At 41.1% G+C, this 20,163-nt stretch overlaps 1 protein-coding gene across 19 annotated transcripts in view; it reads right to left on the minus strand.

Annotated features, from left to right (window-relative positions):
- Positions 1-12,258: 12,258 nt before the first annotated feature.
- The window catches only part of LOC106581618 (LIM domain only protein 7), a 115,588-nt gene continuing 107,683 nt past the window's right edge, over positions 12,259-20,163 (minus strand). For 18 of the 19 annotated variants that reach the window (XM_014163755.2, XM_045704980.1, XM_045704989.1 and 15 more), the window contains 3 exons: positions 14,021-14,129; positions 13,106-13,208; positions 12,259-12,869 (listed from right to left, as the gene is read on the minus strand). In XM_014163755.2, the coding sequence (XP_014019230.2) occupies positions 12,847-12,869; positions 13,106-13,208; positions 14,021-14,129 (235 nt within the window). In that variant the 3' untranslated portion in view covers positions 12,259-12,846. The remainder of the gene's footprint in view (positions 12,870-13,105; positions 13,209-14,020; positions 14,130-20,163) is intronic. The other variant, XM_045704979.1, reaches the window with a different exon arrangement.

Raw genomic sequence — 20,163 nt, forward strand, 5'->3', positions numbered from 1 at the left:
AGAAAGCTGAAATCAAACGGATGTACAAAGGGTGGGACATCAGTTGCGCAAGGCGGATACATTTCAACTTGACACAGGAAAAATTTCATTCTGTTTCCCTTTGTTGGCTTAGCATCTCGTGCAAGATAATCCTACTGTACAGAAATCACACATCGAAGCACAAAATAGGGTCTCCTCCACCGTGGAAAGGGGGGTTTACTGGTGATGTCTCACATTAACCCATTCGGCATACTTTGCTAGCATTATGTTGACCGAAGCGACACGGCACATAAATACAGATACGCCTGTGGCCTACCCACACTGGCTTAGAGCGGTAGGCGGACAGACATCCTGGGCTCGGTCACCGAACAGATCTATCCAATTTCTAACCTTACTGGCCCTTGCTCTAGAAATCAACATTGACCGACAGGAATAGTACTGTTTGGCCTAACCAAATCTGGAATTTACTACTTATTGCTCTGACACACGACCGGAAGCGCTTCCAAATAGCTTGTTCAAATGGAAACACACACGCAATCAATATCTTTCTCTGTTCGCATACAACAGTCTGTTTGCACAATTCTGCTTGCACAATTGATATATATATATAGATATATATATATATATATATAATTCACCATAATATGTCGTGTCTTTGGCATCATTAAAGTGAAGACTGTTATTTTATCAAATCAATTCTCTGTAATTATTATTACGTGATTAAACTAATCATGTAAATGTTATTAACTAGGAAGTCGGGGCACCAAGGAAAATCTTCAGATTACAAAGTTATAATTTTCCTAATATAACGCTTCAGATATTTTAATATCTGATCAATTAGTCTTCTAATTAATGAATTATTCTTTACCTCACATTAGTCTCATTCCAAATGTCGTAAATTGCTGGTTATCTGCACGAACCCAGCCTTTACTATGAATCATCTATACACCAATTGTCTTAACCTTTTATTTACTAACTAACTAAATAATCACAGAAATGCATAAAAGCACAAACAGTAGATATGGTTACAAGGAAATGATGATAAACTCCTGTGAGATCAATATTGTACAAAATGTTCAATCAAACTGAAGTGAGCTTGTTTGTTCCCTAGTGGGCTAAGCCGATATGACGGCTTGGTGAACAAAGCGAAGTGAGTGAGGACTGAGAACATGCGGGAAAGAACAGAGGGCATTCTAATTATATTCGTTTAAATGCTAATCCTTTGCACATGAACTCTCATTCATTCGGGAATAATTGCAATCAATATATATTTATGCCCAGTGTGTCGTCGTGATCTCTGTTGGAATCGTCTGTCCTTCTGTTGGAGAGTCTGTTCATCATCGTCTCTCTCTCTCTGCTTCCCTGAAGATCAAAGTCTTTCGTGGTTAGAATGGATACTTAAGAATACCACTCAGAAATGTTCTCATAGATAGACCGTTAACCGCCGAAACATCTTCGCCTCCCAGGTTGACATAATTTCTAACTGCAGACTAGTAATTAGTGTCTAAGATTTGCTCTTATTCTGTCGGGATCGATAGTCTAAGAGTTTAACCATTTCCCGCCTTGTAGCCAATGCTCCATGTGGTATGGTTAGGAATTGAACAACCATTGCAACCTTAGCTTAAACTGAGGTTTTTGTGGTCTGAAGAGGATTTCCTCAGGAGGGGGTTTCATTCGTAACAATAGAAAAGGCGGGTTTATACGTCAGATCATGTCTGTGCTCACGGGGGGCGGGCCAATGACTTAGTTAAACTTTAAAGGGAATAAAACATTTTCACATTAAAGGTTTAACATCACATAAAATTATTTCACAAATTGTTTCATCTTTACTCATTCATTTTATACAATAAATAGATGCAAACCCCATAATTGAGAAATGTACACATTCAGTTGAAGATGGACATTTACATACACCTTAGCCAAATACATTTAAACTAACTTTTTCACAATTCCTGACATTTAATCATAGTAAAAATGCCCTGTCTTAGGTCAGTCAGGATCCCCACCATATTTTAAGAATGCGAAATCTCAAAATAATAGTAGAGAGAATGATTTATTTCAGCTTTTATTTCTTTCATCACATTCCCAGTGGGTCAGAAGTATACATACACCCAATTAGTATTTGGTAGCATTGACTTTAAATTGTTTTACTTGGGTCAAACGTTTCGGATAGCCTTCCAAAAGTTTCCCAGAATAAGTTGGGTGAATTTTGGCCCATTCCTCCTGACAGAGCTGGTGTAACTGAGTCAGGTTTGTAGGCCTCCTTGCACACGCACACTTTTTCAGTTCTGCCCACACATTTTTTGGGGGATTGAGGTCAGAGCTTTGTGATGGCCACTCCAATACCTTGACTTTGTTGTCCTTAAGCTGTTTTGCCACAACTTTGGAAGTATGCTTGGACTCATTGTCCATTTGGAAGTCCCATTTGCGACCCAGCTATAGCTTCCTGACTGATGTCTTGAGATGTTGCTTCAATATATCCACATAATTTTCCTTCCTCATGATGCCATCTATTTTGTGAAGTGCACCAGTCCCTCCTGCAGCAAAGAACCTTCACAACATGATCCTGCCACCCCCGTGCTTCACAGTTGGGATGGTGTTCTTCAGGCTTGCAAGCCTCCCCCTTTTTCCTCCAAATATTACGATAGTCATTATGGCCAAGCAATTCTATTCAGACCAGAGGACATTTCTCCAAAAAGTACGATGTTTGTCCCCATGTGCAGTTGCAAAGCGTAGTCTGGCTTTTTTATGGCGGTTTTGGAGCGGTGTCTTCTTCCTTGCTGAGTGGCCTTTCAGGTTATGTCGATATTGGACTCGTTTTACTGTGGATATAGATACTTTTGTACCTGTTTCCTCCAGCATCTTCACAATAATTTTTGCTGTTGTTCTGGGATTGATTTGCACTTTTCACACCAAAGTACGTTCATCTTTAGGAGACAGAACGCATCTCCTTCCTGACGGGTTTGACGGCTGCGTGGTCCCATGGTGTTTATTCTTGCGTACTACTGTTTGTACAGATGAACATGGTACCTTCAGGCATTTGGAATTTGCTCCCAAGGATGAACCAGACTTGTGGAGGTCTACAAATGTTTTGCTGAGGTCTTGGCTGATTTCTTTTGATTTTCCAATAATGTCAAGCAAAGAGGCACTGAGTTTGAAGGTAGGCTTTGAAATACATCCACAGGTACACCTCCAATTGACTCAAATGATGTCAATTAGCCTATCAGAAGCTTCTAAAACTATGACATCATTTTCTGGAATTTTCCAAGCTGTTTAAATGCACAGTCAACTTAGTGTATGTAAACTTCTGACCAACTGGAATTGTGATACAGTGAATTATAAGTGAAATAATCTGTCTGTAAACAATTGTTGGATAATTTACTTCATGCACACTTTGTGTCATGCACAAAGTAGATGTCCTAACCGACTTGCCAAAACCATAGTTTGTTAACATGAAATTTGTGGAGTGGTTGAAAAACGTGTTTTAATGACTCCAATCTAAGTGTATGTAAACTTCCGACTTCAACTGTACATATCGAATTTGATTGACCAACATCCTTTTCAGCGTTTATTTATTTAGTCTCTGCCTAAAGTGGCCTCCTTCCTCTTCTTTGGTGCTGCATTGCAGTCAGCGATGTTTTCTCTCGGTAGCTGACCATGGTCCTGAAATTAAATCATCTGAGAGAAACAGAGAGAGACCGAGAGAGACCGAGAGAGACAGAGAGAGACAGAGAGTGAGAGGGAGTGAGACTAGGATGTAGTCTATTTAAATAAAACAAATACAAGTAAACAGCTGATAGATAATTGAGTAATCTTACAAATTAATGCAAGTGTTTGATCAACGCTTACCTTTTATTCAGACAAGTTGATTCACCTGGCCTTCCTGGCAGCAAAAGCATGCACTGCTTCTTGGAGGTTGATTTTGTAAGCCAACTCGTGCTCAATAGATATGGTGGCGAGTCCATTGAGTCTCTCTTGACTCATAGTAGAGCGCAGGTAGTTTTTGATGAGTTTGAGCTTGGAAAATGTGCGCTCTCCACTTGCCACTGTCACCGGGAGTGGGAGAAGAACTTTCAGGGCAACAAAGGCATTGGGATACAAGGAGGCCATTTGATGTCTGGATATGTACTCCAGTGCGTCGAGTGGTTTTGCCTTACTGTCCAGTCTCCTGCTCAAGACTTTGAGCTCATGACACAGATCTTTTGCGTTGATGTCCTTGGAATCCTCGTACGTAACGGCCCTCTCCAGTGTTGCGCAGTCCCTGGTAAGTGCTGCGTTGTCCATGTCCTTGATGGTGAAGATGTTGTACAGGATGCTGAAAACACTGCTGTGCTCTTCAAGCTGAGTAAAGCGCTTGTTGATGAACTGGATAGCAGAATCAAAAATTTGATTAAAGAAATGTACTTTGAATTTCTGCTAAGGGTCAGTCACAGGCTCATCCTCTCCCTCACAGCCAAACAGACAATTTCTTCCTGGGATGAACAGTGGGCTGCACTGGGAAACAGGGCTCAATACCCATCTCCTCTGCCAATTTTTTGGGCTTGCTAATGCGCCAGCGAAAGCTGCATCGGAGCGGTAGACTTGGAGGAATAGCCTGGTTGAGTTCAATTGAGCCATTGCTAGTGAAAGGTTAAAACTCAATGCTTGCAAACTCTTACAGGTGATGTTCACTTCAAACAAGATGTCATACCAAACGACCACTGTGCACATGAAGCCAAAGTTGTTCATCTTGGCGGTAATGCTGTTTGTCTACAACCTTGTTTTAGCACAACAGCTGCCTGTGAGCTTGGTGTAGGTGGCGATCGACAACAGGGCATCATATATCTCCCCGAGTTGGTAACACATGGGTTTCACAGCCCCACCCGGCCCATCTCGTGGCCCTGAGGGGTTTCACTTTGAGTCCATCTTTTATATGATCTTTCAGCACATCCCAGCAGTGTGTAGATCTGGATAAAAATGTATAAATCTCTTGGATGGTGTTAAAAACTGCCATGCAGTACTGGGGGAGAGAGTCTGTGGAGAACAAAGTGCTTCTTTTGCCAAAACTCCTAATCCCCAAAATGGGAGAATTAAACTATATTTCTATTTTTGAGTATGTGGAAATTGTTCGTGGACACTTAAGGGACAGTCTTGTCGAGTATGTTTCATTTGGTGATCTCATGAAGGACAGGAAACACACATAACTGTATCTCTTAAGGTGTACATTTCCCAGCTGTCAGGTTCACATCTGAATGTTGTATAAGGACTGAATAAGTATAAGAATAATTTTGAAAAGATAACAATGTGATTTAGTCTTCTAAATGAGAATTTGTTGTTTTATGGTAACTTATGCACAGTCCATAGCTACCCCCAGGTGTGCACGAACATGATGAGATGGCCCCTATTCTACCCAAGTACAAAAGCCCCCATGACGCAATTCACACCAGACCACGCAAACCACGGTGTAAGCTAAGGTTGCAAATGGTTGAATTTCTAAGACCAGAAAATACGAAGCAGTAGCTACATGTTGAAATGGTTGGCACTACAACTCTACCAAAGGACAAGACCAGATTATCCAATTGTGAAGCATTAATAAAAATGAATCTGCCAATTAAATTATTGTATTGTTTTTCATGTTTGTGTGTAGCCTAACCTAGCCTGTTAAAGTTAGATAGCTACTACTAGTGGATATAATTTCAGCTAAAAGTAAGCTATGGAGATTTGAAACAATTTGCTACCATGTCTAAAAGACAAAAACTATCAGGAAGCGAGTATAAAAAAAGAGAAAAGAGGCACAATCTCTAACCCAAAGAAATTTGCTTCTGAAATGTATCAGCGTGCAGCAATGTCCATCAGCCGTTGTGGATAATGACAAGCCTCCGAGGACAGGCCATTCATTCGCCAAGGACAACGAGCCCCTGTTCGCTGATTCTAGCAGCAGTGAAGAGGGCAAACCGGAGCAGTCTGAGCCATGCACTTCTGCCAATGATGACAGCTCTCTAGCTGGAAAAGAACAGGTGGTTGCACCAGGCCTAGCCACACCTCCAAATAATGCCGGCGAAGACCCTACTATCTTGGACCTGGACTCAGATTCGTCGCTCCCCGTCCCCGATGACAGTGGTGGTGCTGCTGCTAAATCCGACTCCCAGACAAAAAACATAAAAGATCCCGGTGAGTGGCCAAAATATATTAATGGATCTTTACGGGATACGTTAGAGCAGGCTGGGCCACATCATGATAAGGAGGGAAATTTCCCAAGAGATGAGGGCCAATGAAAGATTTCGGTGGCCCACTACAATAGGAGGATGGCGAACGGGGAAAGAGCTGAGAGACCATGGCTTGTCTATTCCAATCACAACGATGCAGCCTTCTGTTTTTGCCACAAACCTTTTTCACATGAGTGCAAATCTGCGCTGGTCAGGGAGGGAACCAGGGACTGGAAGAATCTGTGCCACCTCCTCAGCTCGCACGAGAAGTCGCATGACCACCTAGATAGTTTCCAGAGGTGGAAGGAGCTGGAGATCAGGTTCGTGTCCAAGCAAACTATCGATGCCCAAGCCCAACAGGCTATTGACAGAGAGACTCTGCACTGGCAGCAGGTGCTCCAGAGGCTCATAGCCCTGATACACGTAATGGCCACCCAGAACATTGCATTCGTGGGACCAACGACAGGCTGAACGAGACAAATAATGTGAACTTTCTGAAGTTTGTGGAAATGCTGGGTATCTTTGATGGAATCATGAAGGAGCATGTAAGGAGAGTGCATTCCAAAGAAACAAATGTACAATACCTCGGTAAAATAATCCAGAATTAAATCATTGACATGCTGGCATAAGAGATCCAGCAGACAGTGTGCAGTGAGCTAAAAGCAGGCAAATATTTTTCTATGATTTTGGACTGCACACTAGACAAGAGCAAAACAGAGCAGATGACCATGGTGGTGCATTTTGTTTCAACCGAGGATTATGGGTTAGTGTGCACGAGAGAGCACTTCCTGGAGTTTAGTGAACTGCTTGACGCAATGGGGCAGGCATGACCGAGTTGCTCATCTCAAAACTACAGAAACATGGCGTTGCTCATCATGGACATGAGAGGATGAATATGCCAACAGGGCGAATATGGAGGGGGAGGCACAGCGAAGTTTACAAGAGCGTGCAGGATATCAATCCGAGGGCCATTTTTGTGCCATGTAGCGCGCACTCGCTTAACTTGGTTCTCTCTAATGCAGCATCGTGTTGCTTGGTGGCGGCCGTTGTAAAACCTGATGTGGGAGAGAGAGTGAGAGAGGGGGGAGCCGATTTACACCCCAAAAGGGCCACGTCGTGACATGCTGTAACACAACAACATGTGGAAGGCATTTCCATCAGCTAGGCTAGCTATCTGTAGAGAAAACTGTCGTATTTATCCTACTTGGCCTGGCCACAGAATTACTACTGACTGAAGCAGAAGGGTATATTACGATGCAAGCTAGATGTATCTACTCAGGCTCATCTAAAGCTAGACAGCTTCAGTTAGCTTCACATTCCAGCTCAGTTTTCATCCGTATTACGATGGTGGATATTGCTTGGCTGCCTGCAGGCATATAATTGTGCATGCATATCCACATGGCTAGTCGACCGCCGAACTCATCAGTGCCACATTTTCCTTTGTGCTGAAATCAAAATGAAAGAAACGTTTTCTTGTAAATTCAGCAGGCTTTTAGAAATAGTATTTTAAATGTGCTGTCTTTATTTTGGTAACTGCGTTAATGCAGGCTTTGGTGTGCTCCAGGCGTCTGGCACAAATACCTTTTTTTCCGCACTCCTATCGATAAAATAATTATAAAATATATCTTCCTGAAATGACGGGGGTGTAGGCACAATCTTTGTGAGAGGGAGGGAATTTGATTTCATTGGTCCTCAACTCACGGTTCAGACGCTTCTTTCAGGATCAATGGGAGTTAGCTCTGAGTTAGCCTGCCCTGGAGCAGGTTATTTCTAAAATAATTGTTTCCATAGAAATGTACCTGGCTGAAAGGTGAGCCACTTTCGTGGTACCAGTTATCCAGAGTTACCTCATTAACTGATCTTCTGAACTTCCCAATACCTTTCTGATGCAATTCAGTCAGTTCAAACCACACTGTCTTCAGATTGAAATACTGTCTAAAATACTGTAAGACTGATTTGTAATAGACTGTCATACTGTAGCACAAAAAAAAGTCAAATGTGCATAATTTCTCCCATTTTGTGAATTCTTGGTTGGTGAGTGGACCCCAGACCTCACAACCATGAAGGGCAATGGGTTCTATAACTGATTAAAGTATTTTTAGCCTGACCCTAATTGGTATGGCGAATTTTATGTTCCTTTTGACGGCATATAAGGTCCTTCTTGCCTTGTCTCTCAGGTCGTTCACAACTTTGTGAAAGTTACCTGTGGCGCTGATGTTTAGGCCAAGGTATGTATACTTTTTGTGTGCTCTAGAGCAACGGTGTCTAGATGGAATTTGTATTCGTGGTCCTGGAACACCATTATTTTTGTCTTACTGAGATTTACTGTCAGGGCCCAGGTCTGACAGAATCTGTGCAGAAGATCTGCTGTAGTGTTGCTGTAGAACCTCCTTGGTTAGGGACAGAAGCACCAGATCATCAGCAAACAGACATTTGACTTCAGATTTTAGTAGGGTGAGGCCGGGTGCTGCAGACTGTTCTAGTGCCCTCGCCAATTTGTTGATATATATGTTAAAGAGGTTGGGGCTTAAGCTGCATCCCTGTCTCACCACCCGGCCCTGTGGAAAAGTTTTAGTTTTTTGCCAATTTTAACCACTTTGTGTACATGGATTTTATGATGTTGTACGTTATTCCCCCAACACCACTTTCCATAAATTTGTATAGCAGGCCCTTGTGCCAAATTGATTCGAAAGATTTTTTTAAATCAACAAAGCATCGAGATGTTTTGGTTTGATTGTTTGTCAATGTGCAGGGTAAATAAGTGATCTGTCGTACGGTAATTTGGTAAAAAGACAATTTGCTCAGTACATTGTTTTCCCTGAAGAAATGTACAAGTCTGCTGTTAATGATAATGCAGAGGATTTTCCCAAGGATGCCGTTGATGCATATCCGACGGTAGCTATTGGGGTCAAATTTGTCTCCACTTTTGTGGATTGGGGTGATCAGTCCTTGGTTCCAAATATTGGGGAAGATGCCAGAGCTGAGGATGATGTTAAAGAGTTTAAATATAGCCAAATGGAATTTGTTGTCTGTATATTTTATAATTTCATTTAGGATACCATCAACAGCACAGGCCTTTTTGGGTTGGAGGGTTTGTATTTTGTCCTGTAGTTCATTCAATATAATTGGAGAATCCAGTGGGTTCTGATAGTCTTAAATAGTTGATTCTAAGATTTGCATTCGGTCATGTTCTGTTGAAGTCAGAAGTCTACATACACTTAGGTTGGAGTCATTAAAACTCCTTTTTCAACCACTCCACACATTTCTTGTTAACAAACTATAGTTTTGGCAAGTCGGTTAGGACATCTACTTTGTGCACTTTGTGTCAATTGGAGGTGTACCTGTGGATGTATTTCAAGGCCTACCGTCAAACTCAGTGCCTCGTTGCTTGACATCATGGAAAATCAAAAGAAATCAGCCAAGACCTCAGAAAAACAATTGTAGACCTCCACAAGTCTGGTTCATCCTTGGTAGCAATTTCCAAACGCCTGAAGGTACCACGTTCATCTGTACAAACAATAGTACGCAAGTATAAACACCATGGGACCGCGCAGCCGTCATGCCGCTCAGAAAGGAGACGCGTTCTATCTCCTAGATATGAACATACTTTGGTCCGAAAAGTGCAAATCAATCCCAGAACAACAACATAGGACTTGTGAAGATGCTGGAGGAAACCGGTACAAAAGTGTCTATATCCACAGTAAAACGAGTCCAATATCGACATAACCTGAAAGGCCGCTCAGCAAGGAAGAAGCCACTGCTACAAAACCACCATAAAAAAGACAGATTACGGTTTTCAACTGCACATGGGGACAAAGATCATACTTTTTGGAGAAATGTCCTCTGGTCTGATGAAACAAATATAGAACTGTTTGGCTATAATGACCATCATTATGTTCGGAGGAAAAAGGGGGAGGCTTGCAAGCTGAAGAACACAATCCCAACCGTGAAGCACAGGGGTGGCAGCATCATGTTGTGGAGGTGCTTTTCTACAAGAGGGACTGGTGCACTTCACAAAATAGATGGCATCACGAGTATGCAAAATGATGTGGAAATATTGAAGCAATATCTCAAGACATCAGTCAGGAAGTTAAAGCTTGGTCGCAAATGGGTCTTCCAAACGGACAATGAGTCCAAGCATACTTCCAAAGTTGTGGCAAAACGGCTTAAGGACAACAAAGTCAAGGTATTGGAGTGGCCATCACAAAGCCCTGACCTCAATCCTACACAACATTTGTGGGCAGAACTGAAAAAGCGTGTGCGAGCAAGGATGCCTACAAACCTGACTCAGTTACACCAGCTCTGTCAGGAGGAATGGGCCAAAATTCACCCAACTTATTCTGGGAAGCTTGTGGAAGGTTACCTGAAACATTTGACCGTAGTTAAACAATTTAAAGGCAATGCTACCAAATACTAATTGAGTGTATGTATACTTCTGACCCACTGGGGGGAATGTGATGAAAGAAATAAAAGCTGAAATAAATCATTCTCTCTACTATTATTTTGAGATTTCACATTCTTAAAATACAGTGGTGATCCTAACTGACCTAAGACAGGGAATTTTTACTAGGATTAAATGTCAGGAATTGTGAAAAAGTGAGTTTAAATGTATTTGGCTAAGGTGTATGTAAACTTCCGACTTCAACTGTACATGTAGATATGGTTAGTGACTATGCATATATGATAAACAGAGAGTAGCAGTAGTGTAAAAGAGAGGTTGGCGGGTGGCGGGACATAATGCAGATAGCCCCGTTAGCCAATGTGCGGGGGCACTGGTTGTTCGGGCTAATTGAGGTAGTATGTACATGAATGTATAGTTAAAGTGACTATGCATATATGATAAACAGAGAGTAGCAGCAGCGTAAAAGAGGGTTGGGGGGGGGGGGCACACAATGCAAATAGACCGGGTAACCATTTGATTACCTGTTCAGGAGTCTTATGGCTTGGGGGTAAAAACTGTCCGGTACCGCTTGCCATGCGGTAATAGAGAGAACAGTCTATGACTGGGGTGGAAATTTGTCATTGTTGTTAATTTTCTTAGGTTGTCTGCTTGACATTTTTTGATTTGATAGGGAAGCTGAGAGGTCAAATATACTGTTTAGGTTTTCTACTGTTTAGGTTTTCTACTGAAGTTTACACCTTCATTATTAGTGAAACATTTTGTCCAGGAAGTTGTCTAGAAGGGATTGAATTTGTTGTTGCCTAATTGTTTTTTGGTAGAATTCCACACTACTCTCCTTCCATCTACAGCATTTCTTAATAGTATTCAGCTGCTTTGGCTTTGATGCCTCATGATTGAGCAAAGCTCTGTTCAAGTATAGTGTGATTTCCTTCAGGGTCCTGGCAAAAGTTGGGATTGCTGCCTTGTAGAGGTGGACCTGGTCGTAGGCTGCTCACGCGTAGGGTGGAGTGGTGGCCCATGTAGACATTAGGTTTCGAGTCTCTCTCTCTCTCTCTCTCTCTCTAATTTCAATTTAAGGGGTTTTATTGGCATGGGAAACATATGTTTACATTGTCAAAGCAAGTGAAATAGATCAACCAAAGTGAAATAAACAATAATTAATTAACAGTAAACATTACACTCACAAAATCATTAAAAAAAATGGTCATTTCAATTGTCAAATTATTTGCAAATAGTTCAAGTACAAAAGGGTAATAAATAAACACATATGGGTTGTATATACTAAGGTATTTGTTCTTCACTGGTTTTTGCCCTTTTCTTGTGGCAACAGGTCCTCTCAACCCTGCTCACCAACTCATTGAATGAGAGAGAACAGGGAAGACAGATAGGAGAGATAGACAGTAGTGCTGAGCGCTAAGTGCTTTTAGAGGTCGGTTCAATTTGTAAAAAATAATGACGTTTTCACGCTTGATCTGATTCATCACTACAGAAACTGAGAAGTGATCTCAGAAAAATCTACGAAATGGAATTCAATTAATTGAAATATCGGTCAATTAGTTGTTTAAAAACGTAAAAAAGAAATGACATTTTGGATAATCACTCAGCACTAATAGACAGCAAGAGACTGTCATAATTATTATGGTACAAAATAGAATGACAAAAAACCTGCTATTAAAAAAGACGAAGTCCGAGTCTGGATCACAATTTTTATTAACAAATGTTATTGAACAACATTTGCCTCAATCCCATATATTATATATTTTTTCTCTGGCAAAAATTATCTTAACATCTCAAATGTATAAGATTCACTCAATTAATGAGAAAGAACAACAACTCCCCATTAATTGCTCACTCTCTCTAACCAACCATGCCAGTTTTTTTATATATTTTGAATCCATTTAATCTAAATAATCTTCCCACCATCACAAACAAAAAAGGCACAGGTGAAAAGGAACCCCAAAGGAGAAGAAAACGCAGGCTTCCCACAGCCTAGCACGAAAACTCTTACGTTTCTGAAATATGAAGTAATCAGGATAATACTACTTTGAAATAAACATGTTAACTTTTTTTTGTCAATCTCACCCTCTCATGGATACAGTAACAAGAAATAATAAGATAGTAGTTCATTGAAGAATAAGGGCTTTTTGCAGAATCATAATACACATTAATACATCTAAAGTTGTCATCTAGCAAAGTGTTACGGCTTGTTGTCGTGATTGCAGTGTTCATGGGTTGTTGTCAAGAATTGTCTCTTCCTCAATCTGCTGTAGTACAGCGATGTCACATGGAGGTTGGCTGTCCAGCTAGAGGGGAAAGAAGATAGAGGTTATAACACAATACCAAATGATAGTATTCGATAACACAAACACAGCATATCACTAAATGACACGGCACAACTAAACATAATATAACTGACACAACAGAACACATAGTAACTGGAACCTTGTTAGTAGTGGCAATACTGGTCAAATATGACTATGGAGTTTTATAATCTACTTGCCGCACTTTTCAACTGGTACCCAGCTGAAGTCAAACTCACTTTTGAATCGCATGTAGCAGGAGTTACAGTAGAGCTGTCGGTTCCGTATTCTGACCTCAGCTCCGGCCTCCGATCCTCCCAGGTCGGACTTACAATCAATGCACTGGAAGGTAGGGAAAGAGGGGAACAGTCAATGAGGGCTAGGCCAGATCCCTCACTCTCAGATGGGGAGTTGAGAGGACAGTTGCCCTCTGGAGGAAAGACAAGTTGCACAGACACAGAAGGAGCAGCCAATGGGAGAGCAGTAAGACATATACCCGCGAAGCCACAACCAGATAGACAGAGCCAATGTGAAACACCTGACACTTGACTGACAGCCAGACAGAGAGACCATTGAGATTACTGAAACTGACAGTTCAAGCCCAAGCATACATGTAGGGACTTTTGGAAGCTTGTTGTGATGTCAGAAGCCCCAGGATGAATTAATACAAATAAAGTGTGTTGGTGTTAGGAAATAGTAAGGTGAAGGATTGACTAGTGTGGTTTAGAACAAATGCAGTCAGATTTCATGACACATTCAGAAAACCATGAAAACAATGTGCCATTACTGTTTGCCATTTCTGTAGCAAGTTATATAGCTTAGGGAATTTGGAAGATAGTGTATTTTTCAATTAACTGAAAAGTTAGTGGAAACATTACTCCAGTCAATATCATTGGAAGTTACTATCCGCTTTGGACTTCTGTTTACTTGGTTTTGTATGTGCCGTTATACAGGATCAGGCCAGATTGTAATCCCTTCATGCTTTTTAGGTTAGTATGACATTGATCAGGGTCATGGTATCCATATTAGGACAGCCTCATTCTGTTGATCAGGTTAGTACTGAGATGACAAGGCAGGTTTAGTCTCTGTAATGGATCAATCACGACCTCAGTCTCCAGTTCAGGGAGGTCTGGTCTTGAAATTTGAACTCTCACCTTGAAACAGGTCAAATGATAACAGAGTCCCAGGGACTCGATGATCATGGCGGCTCCCTTGCCCAGCGCCGTCTCACAGAACGTACAGATTTTCTTGCCACTCACTGACCTGAGATTACAGATCGCATAATCGAGATTACATTTACATTTCAGTCATTTAGCAGACGCTCTTATCCAGAGCGATTTACAGGTACCTTGCTCAAGGGCACAGACAGATTTTTCACCTAGTCAGCTCAGGGATTTGAACCAGTGACCTTTCGGTTACTGGCCTAACCTCAAGGATACCTGCCGCTCCAATACACATGCCCACCGACCCACCCACACACACGTTCAGGAAGAGGAATGGGGTCAAAGGTTATAATTATTAATATTTTTTTATTTCACCTTTATTTAACCAGGTAGGCTAGTTGAGAAAAAGTTCTCATTTACAACTGCGACCTGGCCAAGATAAAGCAAAGCAGTGCGACAAAAACAACAACACAGAGTTACACATAAACAAACGTACAGTCAATAACACAATAGAAACAATCTATTTACAGTGTGTGCAAATGTAGAAGATTAGGGAGGTAAGGAAATAAATAGGCCATAGAGGCAAAATAATTATAAACTCAGCAAAAAAGAAACGTCCCTTTTTCAGGACGCTGTCTTTCAAAGATAATTCGTAAAAATCCAAATAACTTCACAGATCTTAATTGTAAAGGCTTTAACAATGTTTCCCATGCTTGTTCAATGAACCATAAACAATTAATGAACATGCACCTGTGGAACGGTCGTTAAGACACTAACAGCTTACAGACGGTAGGCAATTAAGGTCACAGTTATGAAAACTTAGGACACTAAAGAGGCCTTTCTACTGACTCTGAAAAACACCAAAAGAAAGATGCGCAGGGTCCCTGCTTATCTGCGTGAACGTGCCTTAGGCATGCTGCAAGAAAGCATGAGGACTGCAGATGTGGCCAAGGCATTAAATTGCAATGTCCGTACTGTGAGACGCCTAAGACGGCGCTACAGGGAGACAGGACAGACAGCTGATCATCCTCGCAGTGGCAGACCACGTGTAACAAAACCTGCACAGGATTGGTACATCCGAACATCATACTTGCGGGACAGGTACAGGATGGCAAAAACAACTGCCAGAGTTACACCAGGAATGCACAATCCCTCCATCAGTGCTCAGACTGTCCGCAATAGACTGAGAGAGGCTGGACTGAGGGCTAGGCCTGTTGTAAGGCAGGTCCTCACCAGACATCACCGGCAACAACGTTGCCTATGGGCACAATCCCAGTGTCGCTGGACCAGACAGGACTAGCAAAAAGCGCTCTTCACTGACGAGTCATGGTTTTGTCTCACCAGGGGTGATGGTTGGATTCACGTTTATCGTCGAAGGAATGAGCGTTACACCGAGGCCTGTACTCTGGAGCGGGATCAATTTGGAGGTGGAGGGTCCGTCATGGTCTGGGGTGGTGTGTCACAGCATCATCGGACTGAGCTTGTTGTCATTGCAGGCAATCTCAACGCTGTGCGTTACAGGGAAGACATCCTCCTCCCTCATGTGGTACCCTTCCTGCAGGCTCATCCTCACATGACCCTCCAGCATGACAATGCAACCAGCCATACTGCTCGTTCTGTGCATGACTTCCTGCAAGACAGGAATGTCAGTGTTCTGCCATGGCCAGCGAAGAGCCCAGATCTCAATCCCATTGAGCACGTCTGGAACCTGTTGGATAAGAGGGTGAGGGCTAGGGCCATTCCCCCCCAGAAATGTTCATTCCCCCCCAGGTGCCTTGGTGAAAGAGTGGGGTAACATCTCACAGCAAGAACTGGCAAATCTGGTGCAGGCCATGAGGAGTAGATGCACTGCAGTACTTAATGCAGCTGGTGTCCACACCAGATACTGACTGTTACTTTTGATTTTGACCCCCAATTTGTTCAGGGACACATCATTCCATTTCTAATTGACATAATTTGAGTTAATTGGAGGTGTACCTGCGGATGTATTTCAAGGCCTACCTTCAAACTCAGTGCCTCGTTGCTTGACATCATGGGAAAATCAAAAGAAATCAGCAAAGACCTCAGAAAAACATTTTTGCCCTCCACAAGTCTGGTTCATCCTTGGGAGCAATTTCGAAGCGCCTGAAGGTACCACGTTCATCTGTACAAACAATAGTACGCAAGTATAAACACCATGGGACCACGCAGCCGTCATACCGCTCAGGAAGGAGACGCGTTCTGTCTCCTAGAGATGAACGTACTTTGGTGCGAAAAGTGCAAATCAATCCCAGAACAACAGCAAAGGACCTTGTGAAGATGCTGGAGGAAACAGGTAAAAAAAATAAAAATAAAATAAATATCTATATCCACAGTAAAACGAGTTCTATATCGACATAACCTGAAAGGCCGCTCAGCAAGGAAGAAGTCACTGCTCCAAAACCGCCATAAAAAAGCCAGACTACGGTTTGCAACTGCACATGGGGACAAAGATTGTACTTTTTGGAGAAATGTCCTCTGGTCTGATGAAACAAAAATAGAACTGTTTGACCATAATTACCATTGTTATGTTCGGAGGAAAAAGGGGGAGGCTTGCAAGCCGAAGAACAGCATCCCAACCGTGAAGCATGGGGGTGGCAGTATCATGTTGTGGGGGTGCTTTGCTGCAAGAGGGACTGGTGCACTTCACAAAATAGATGGCATCACGAGGCAGGAAAATTATGTGGATATATTGAAGCAACATCTCAAGACATCAGTCAGGAAGTTAAAGCTTGGTCGCAAATGGGTCTTCCAAATGGACAATGAGTCCAAACATACTTCCAAAGTTGTGGCAAATAAGTCAAGGTATTGGAGTGGCCATCACAAAGCCCTGACCTCAATCCTATAGAACATTTCTGGGCAGAACTGAAAAAGTGTGTGCGGGCAAGGAGGCCTACAAACCTGACTCAGTTACACCAGCTCTGTCAGGAGGAATGGGCCAAAATTCACCCAACTTATTGTGGGAAGCTTGTGGAAGGCTACCCAAAACGTTTGACCCCTTTGACAATTTAAAGGCAATGCTACCAAATACTAATTGAGTGTATGTAAACTTCTGACCCACTGGGAATGTGATGAAAGAAATAAAAGCTGAACTAAATCTGAAATAAATAAATTCTCTCTACTATTATTCTGACATTTCACATTCTTAAAATAAAGTGGTGATCCTAACTGACCTAAGACATGGAATTTCTACTAGAACTAAATGTCAGGAATTGTCAAAAACTGAGTTTAAATGTATTTGGCTAAGGTGTATGTGAACTTCCGACTTCAACTGTATGTAAATGCGATATTTCATTTTTAATTTTTGGCAAAACTGTCTAAAAAACAGTTTTTGCTTTGTCATTATGGGTTATTGTGCATAGATTTAATTTAATAAATGTTAGAAATTTTAATTTTAATTGAAAAACGAAGTCTTGAATCAGGCGTTGTTTTGTGTATTAGTTCATAAACCATGTGCCATGGAATCGGTACATCTCTTTACCCTATTTTGAAAATCTCTTCAACTATTTTGTAACCTGTATGGCGCAGCTGTCATTTTTTTTGTCCTTAAAAGAAACTGGTATAACTTTTTATTTATTACAATTTTCTTTAACAAATTTTGGTCTTTAATGCAGGGCCGACAGACACGTTCCTTACCTTCTCCCCCTTTCGACTTGCCTCATCTAGTTTTGTGGTAATGCTGTAATCAGTTGGTTGTAATTTTGGATAGAGCAGACATTTGCATATATTTTTTCACGAATAGACAAGTATTGTCCTTTCTATGGTACCTTTTTATAAAAATGTATTGTAGTGAGATAATTTCTTGTGTCCAGTTCACAATCAGACCATTTTATTGGTAAACTACACGATAATGTAAAAGTTGTATTTTTCTGCGATCCAATACATAATAATTTGGTTGAAATCCAGAGGTTAAAAAAATTATCGAGATCGTCTATGAGGCTGTGCAGGGATCCAAATTGCAGATTTAAAAGAAAACAGGAATCGTCAAGGTACAATGACACCTTTGTTTTTAACCTGTTGGGGCTAGGGGGCAGTATTTTCACGGCCGGATGAAAAACGTACCCAATTTAAACAGGTTACTACTCCGGCCCAGAAAATAGAATATGCATATTATTAGTAGATTTGGATAGAAAACACTCTGAAGTTTCTAAAACTGTTTGAATGGTGTCTCTAAGTATAACAGAACTCATGTGGCAGGCAAACACCTGAGAAAAAATACAAGCAGGAAATGAAAATTTTGTGGCTGTACTATTTTCAAGTCATTGCCAATAAAACACACAGTGACAAATAATTAATTTTGCACTTCCTATGGCTTCCACTAGATGTCAACGATCTTTATAAAGTTGTTTGAAGCGTCTATGATGAACAGAGACCAAATGAGAAGGAAGGGAAGTTGACATCCCTGGGATGTTGTCACTTCATTATTGCGCACACATGCGAGTTTATGTGAGGCGAGACCTTTTTCAAAACGTCTTTCAAGACACAGGAGAGGTCCGGGTTGAAATATTACTGATGTTTCACGTTAAAAATGGCCCAAAAGATTGATGCTAAACAACGTTTGACATGTTTGAACGAACGTAAATAGATTTTTTTTTGACTGTTCGTGACTTTTCCCTCCCGCGCCCTACATTTTGAGTAGTCTACCGAATGTGCTAACAACACGGAACAGCATGGAATTATTTGGACATAAATTATGAACTTCATCGAAAAAAACTACATTTGTTGTGGATCTGAGATTCCTGGAAGTGCCTTCTGATGAAGATTATAAAAGGTAAGGGAATATTGCTAATGTTATTTATGATTTTAGATGATTCCATCATGGCAGCTATCTGTACTGCGTAGTGTATTTTTCTGACCAGAGTACTCAGATTATTGCAAAGTATGCTTTCCCAGTAAAGTTATTTTGAAATCTGTCAATGCGGTTGCATTCAGGAGAATGCAACCGTTATTCTTTGAATAACAGTTTAATACTTTAACCACGTTTTATAATGAGTATTTTTTGTAAATTCACTGGCAGTTTTGGGGGAGACACATTTTCTCAACGACACACGCCCATGTAAAATGCTGTTTTTGGATATAAATATGAACTTGATATAACAAAAATGCATGTATTGTCTAACATAATGTCCTAGGAGTGTCATCTGATGAAGATTGTCAAAGGTTAGTGCATCATTTTAGCTGGTTTTCTGCTTTTGGTGACGCCTGTCCTTGAATTGAAAATGGATGTGTGTACTTTTTTGGCTATGTACTCTCCTAACATAATCTAACTTTATGCTTTTGCCGTAAAGCCTCTTTGAAATCGGACAATGTGGTTTGATTAAGGAGATGTTTATCTTTTAAATGGTGTGAAATAGTGGATTGTTTGAGAAATTGAAATTATTCGATTTTTAATGTTTTGAATTTCCCGCCATGCTAGCAATCCCGTCAGTGGAATTAGGTTACCCTCTATCCCTGGATTTCTAAACCCTTGATATTATTGTTGGATCTGATTTTAACAGCTAACATTTCGATGGCCATAATAAATAGATATCCCGATAGTGGACAACCTTATTTTACTCCTCTTGACAGTTTAACCTCTATGGGACCGGCGGGACGAATTCGTCCCACCTACGTAACAGCCACTGCCAGCCTGTGGCGCGATTTTCAAAATCTTCAAAATCCTATTACTTCAATTTCTCAAACATATGACTATTTTACAGCCATTTAAAGATAAGACTCTCGTTAATCTAACCACACTGTCCGATTTCAAAAAGGCTTTACAACGAAAGCAAAACATTAGATTATGTCAGCAGAGTACCAAGCCAGAAATAATCAGACACCCATTTTTCAAGCCAGCATATAATGTCACCAAAACCCAGAAGACAGCTAAATGCAGCACTCACCTTTGATGATCTTCATCAGATGACAACCCTAGGACATTATGTTATACAATACATGCATGTTTTGTTCAATCAAGTTCATATTTATATCAAAAACCAGCTTTTTACATTAGCATGTGACGTTCAGAACTAGCATACCCCCGCAAACTTACGGGGAATTCGCTAACATTTTACTAAATTACTCACGATAAACGTTCACAAAAAGCATAACAATTATTTTAAGAATTATAGATACAG

This window comes from Salmo salar, chromosome ssa21 (assembly GCF_905237065.1).
Source record: "Salmo salar chromosome ssa21, Ssal_v3.1, whole genome shotgun sequence".
Classification (NCBI taxonomy): domain Eukaryota; kingdom Metazoa; phylum Chordata; class Actinopteri; order Salmoniformes; family Salmonidae; genus Salmo; species Salmo salar.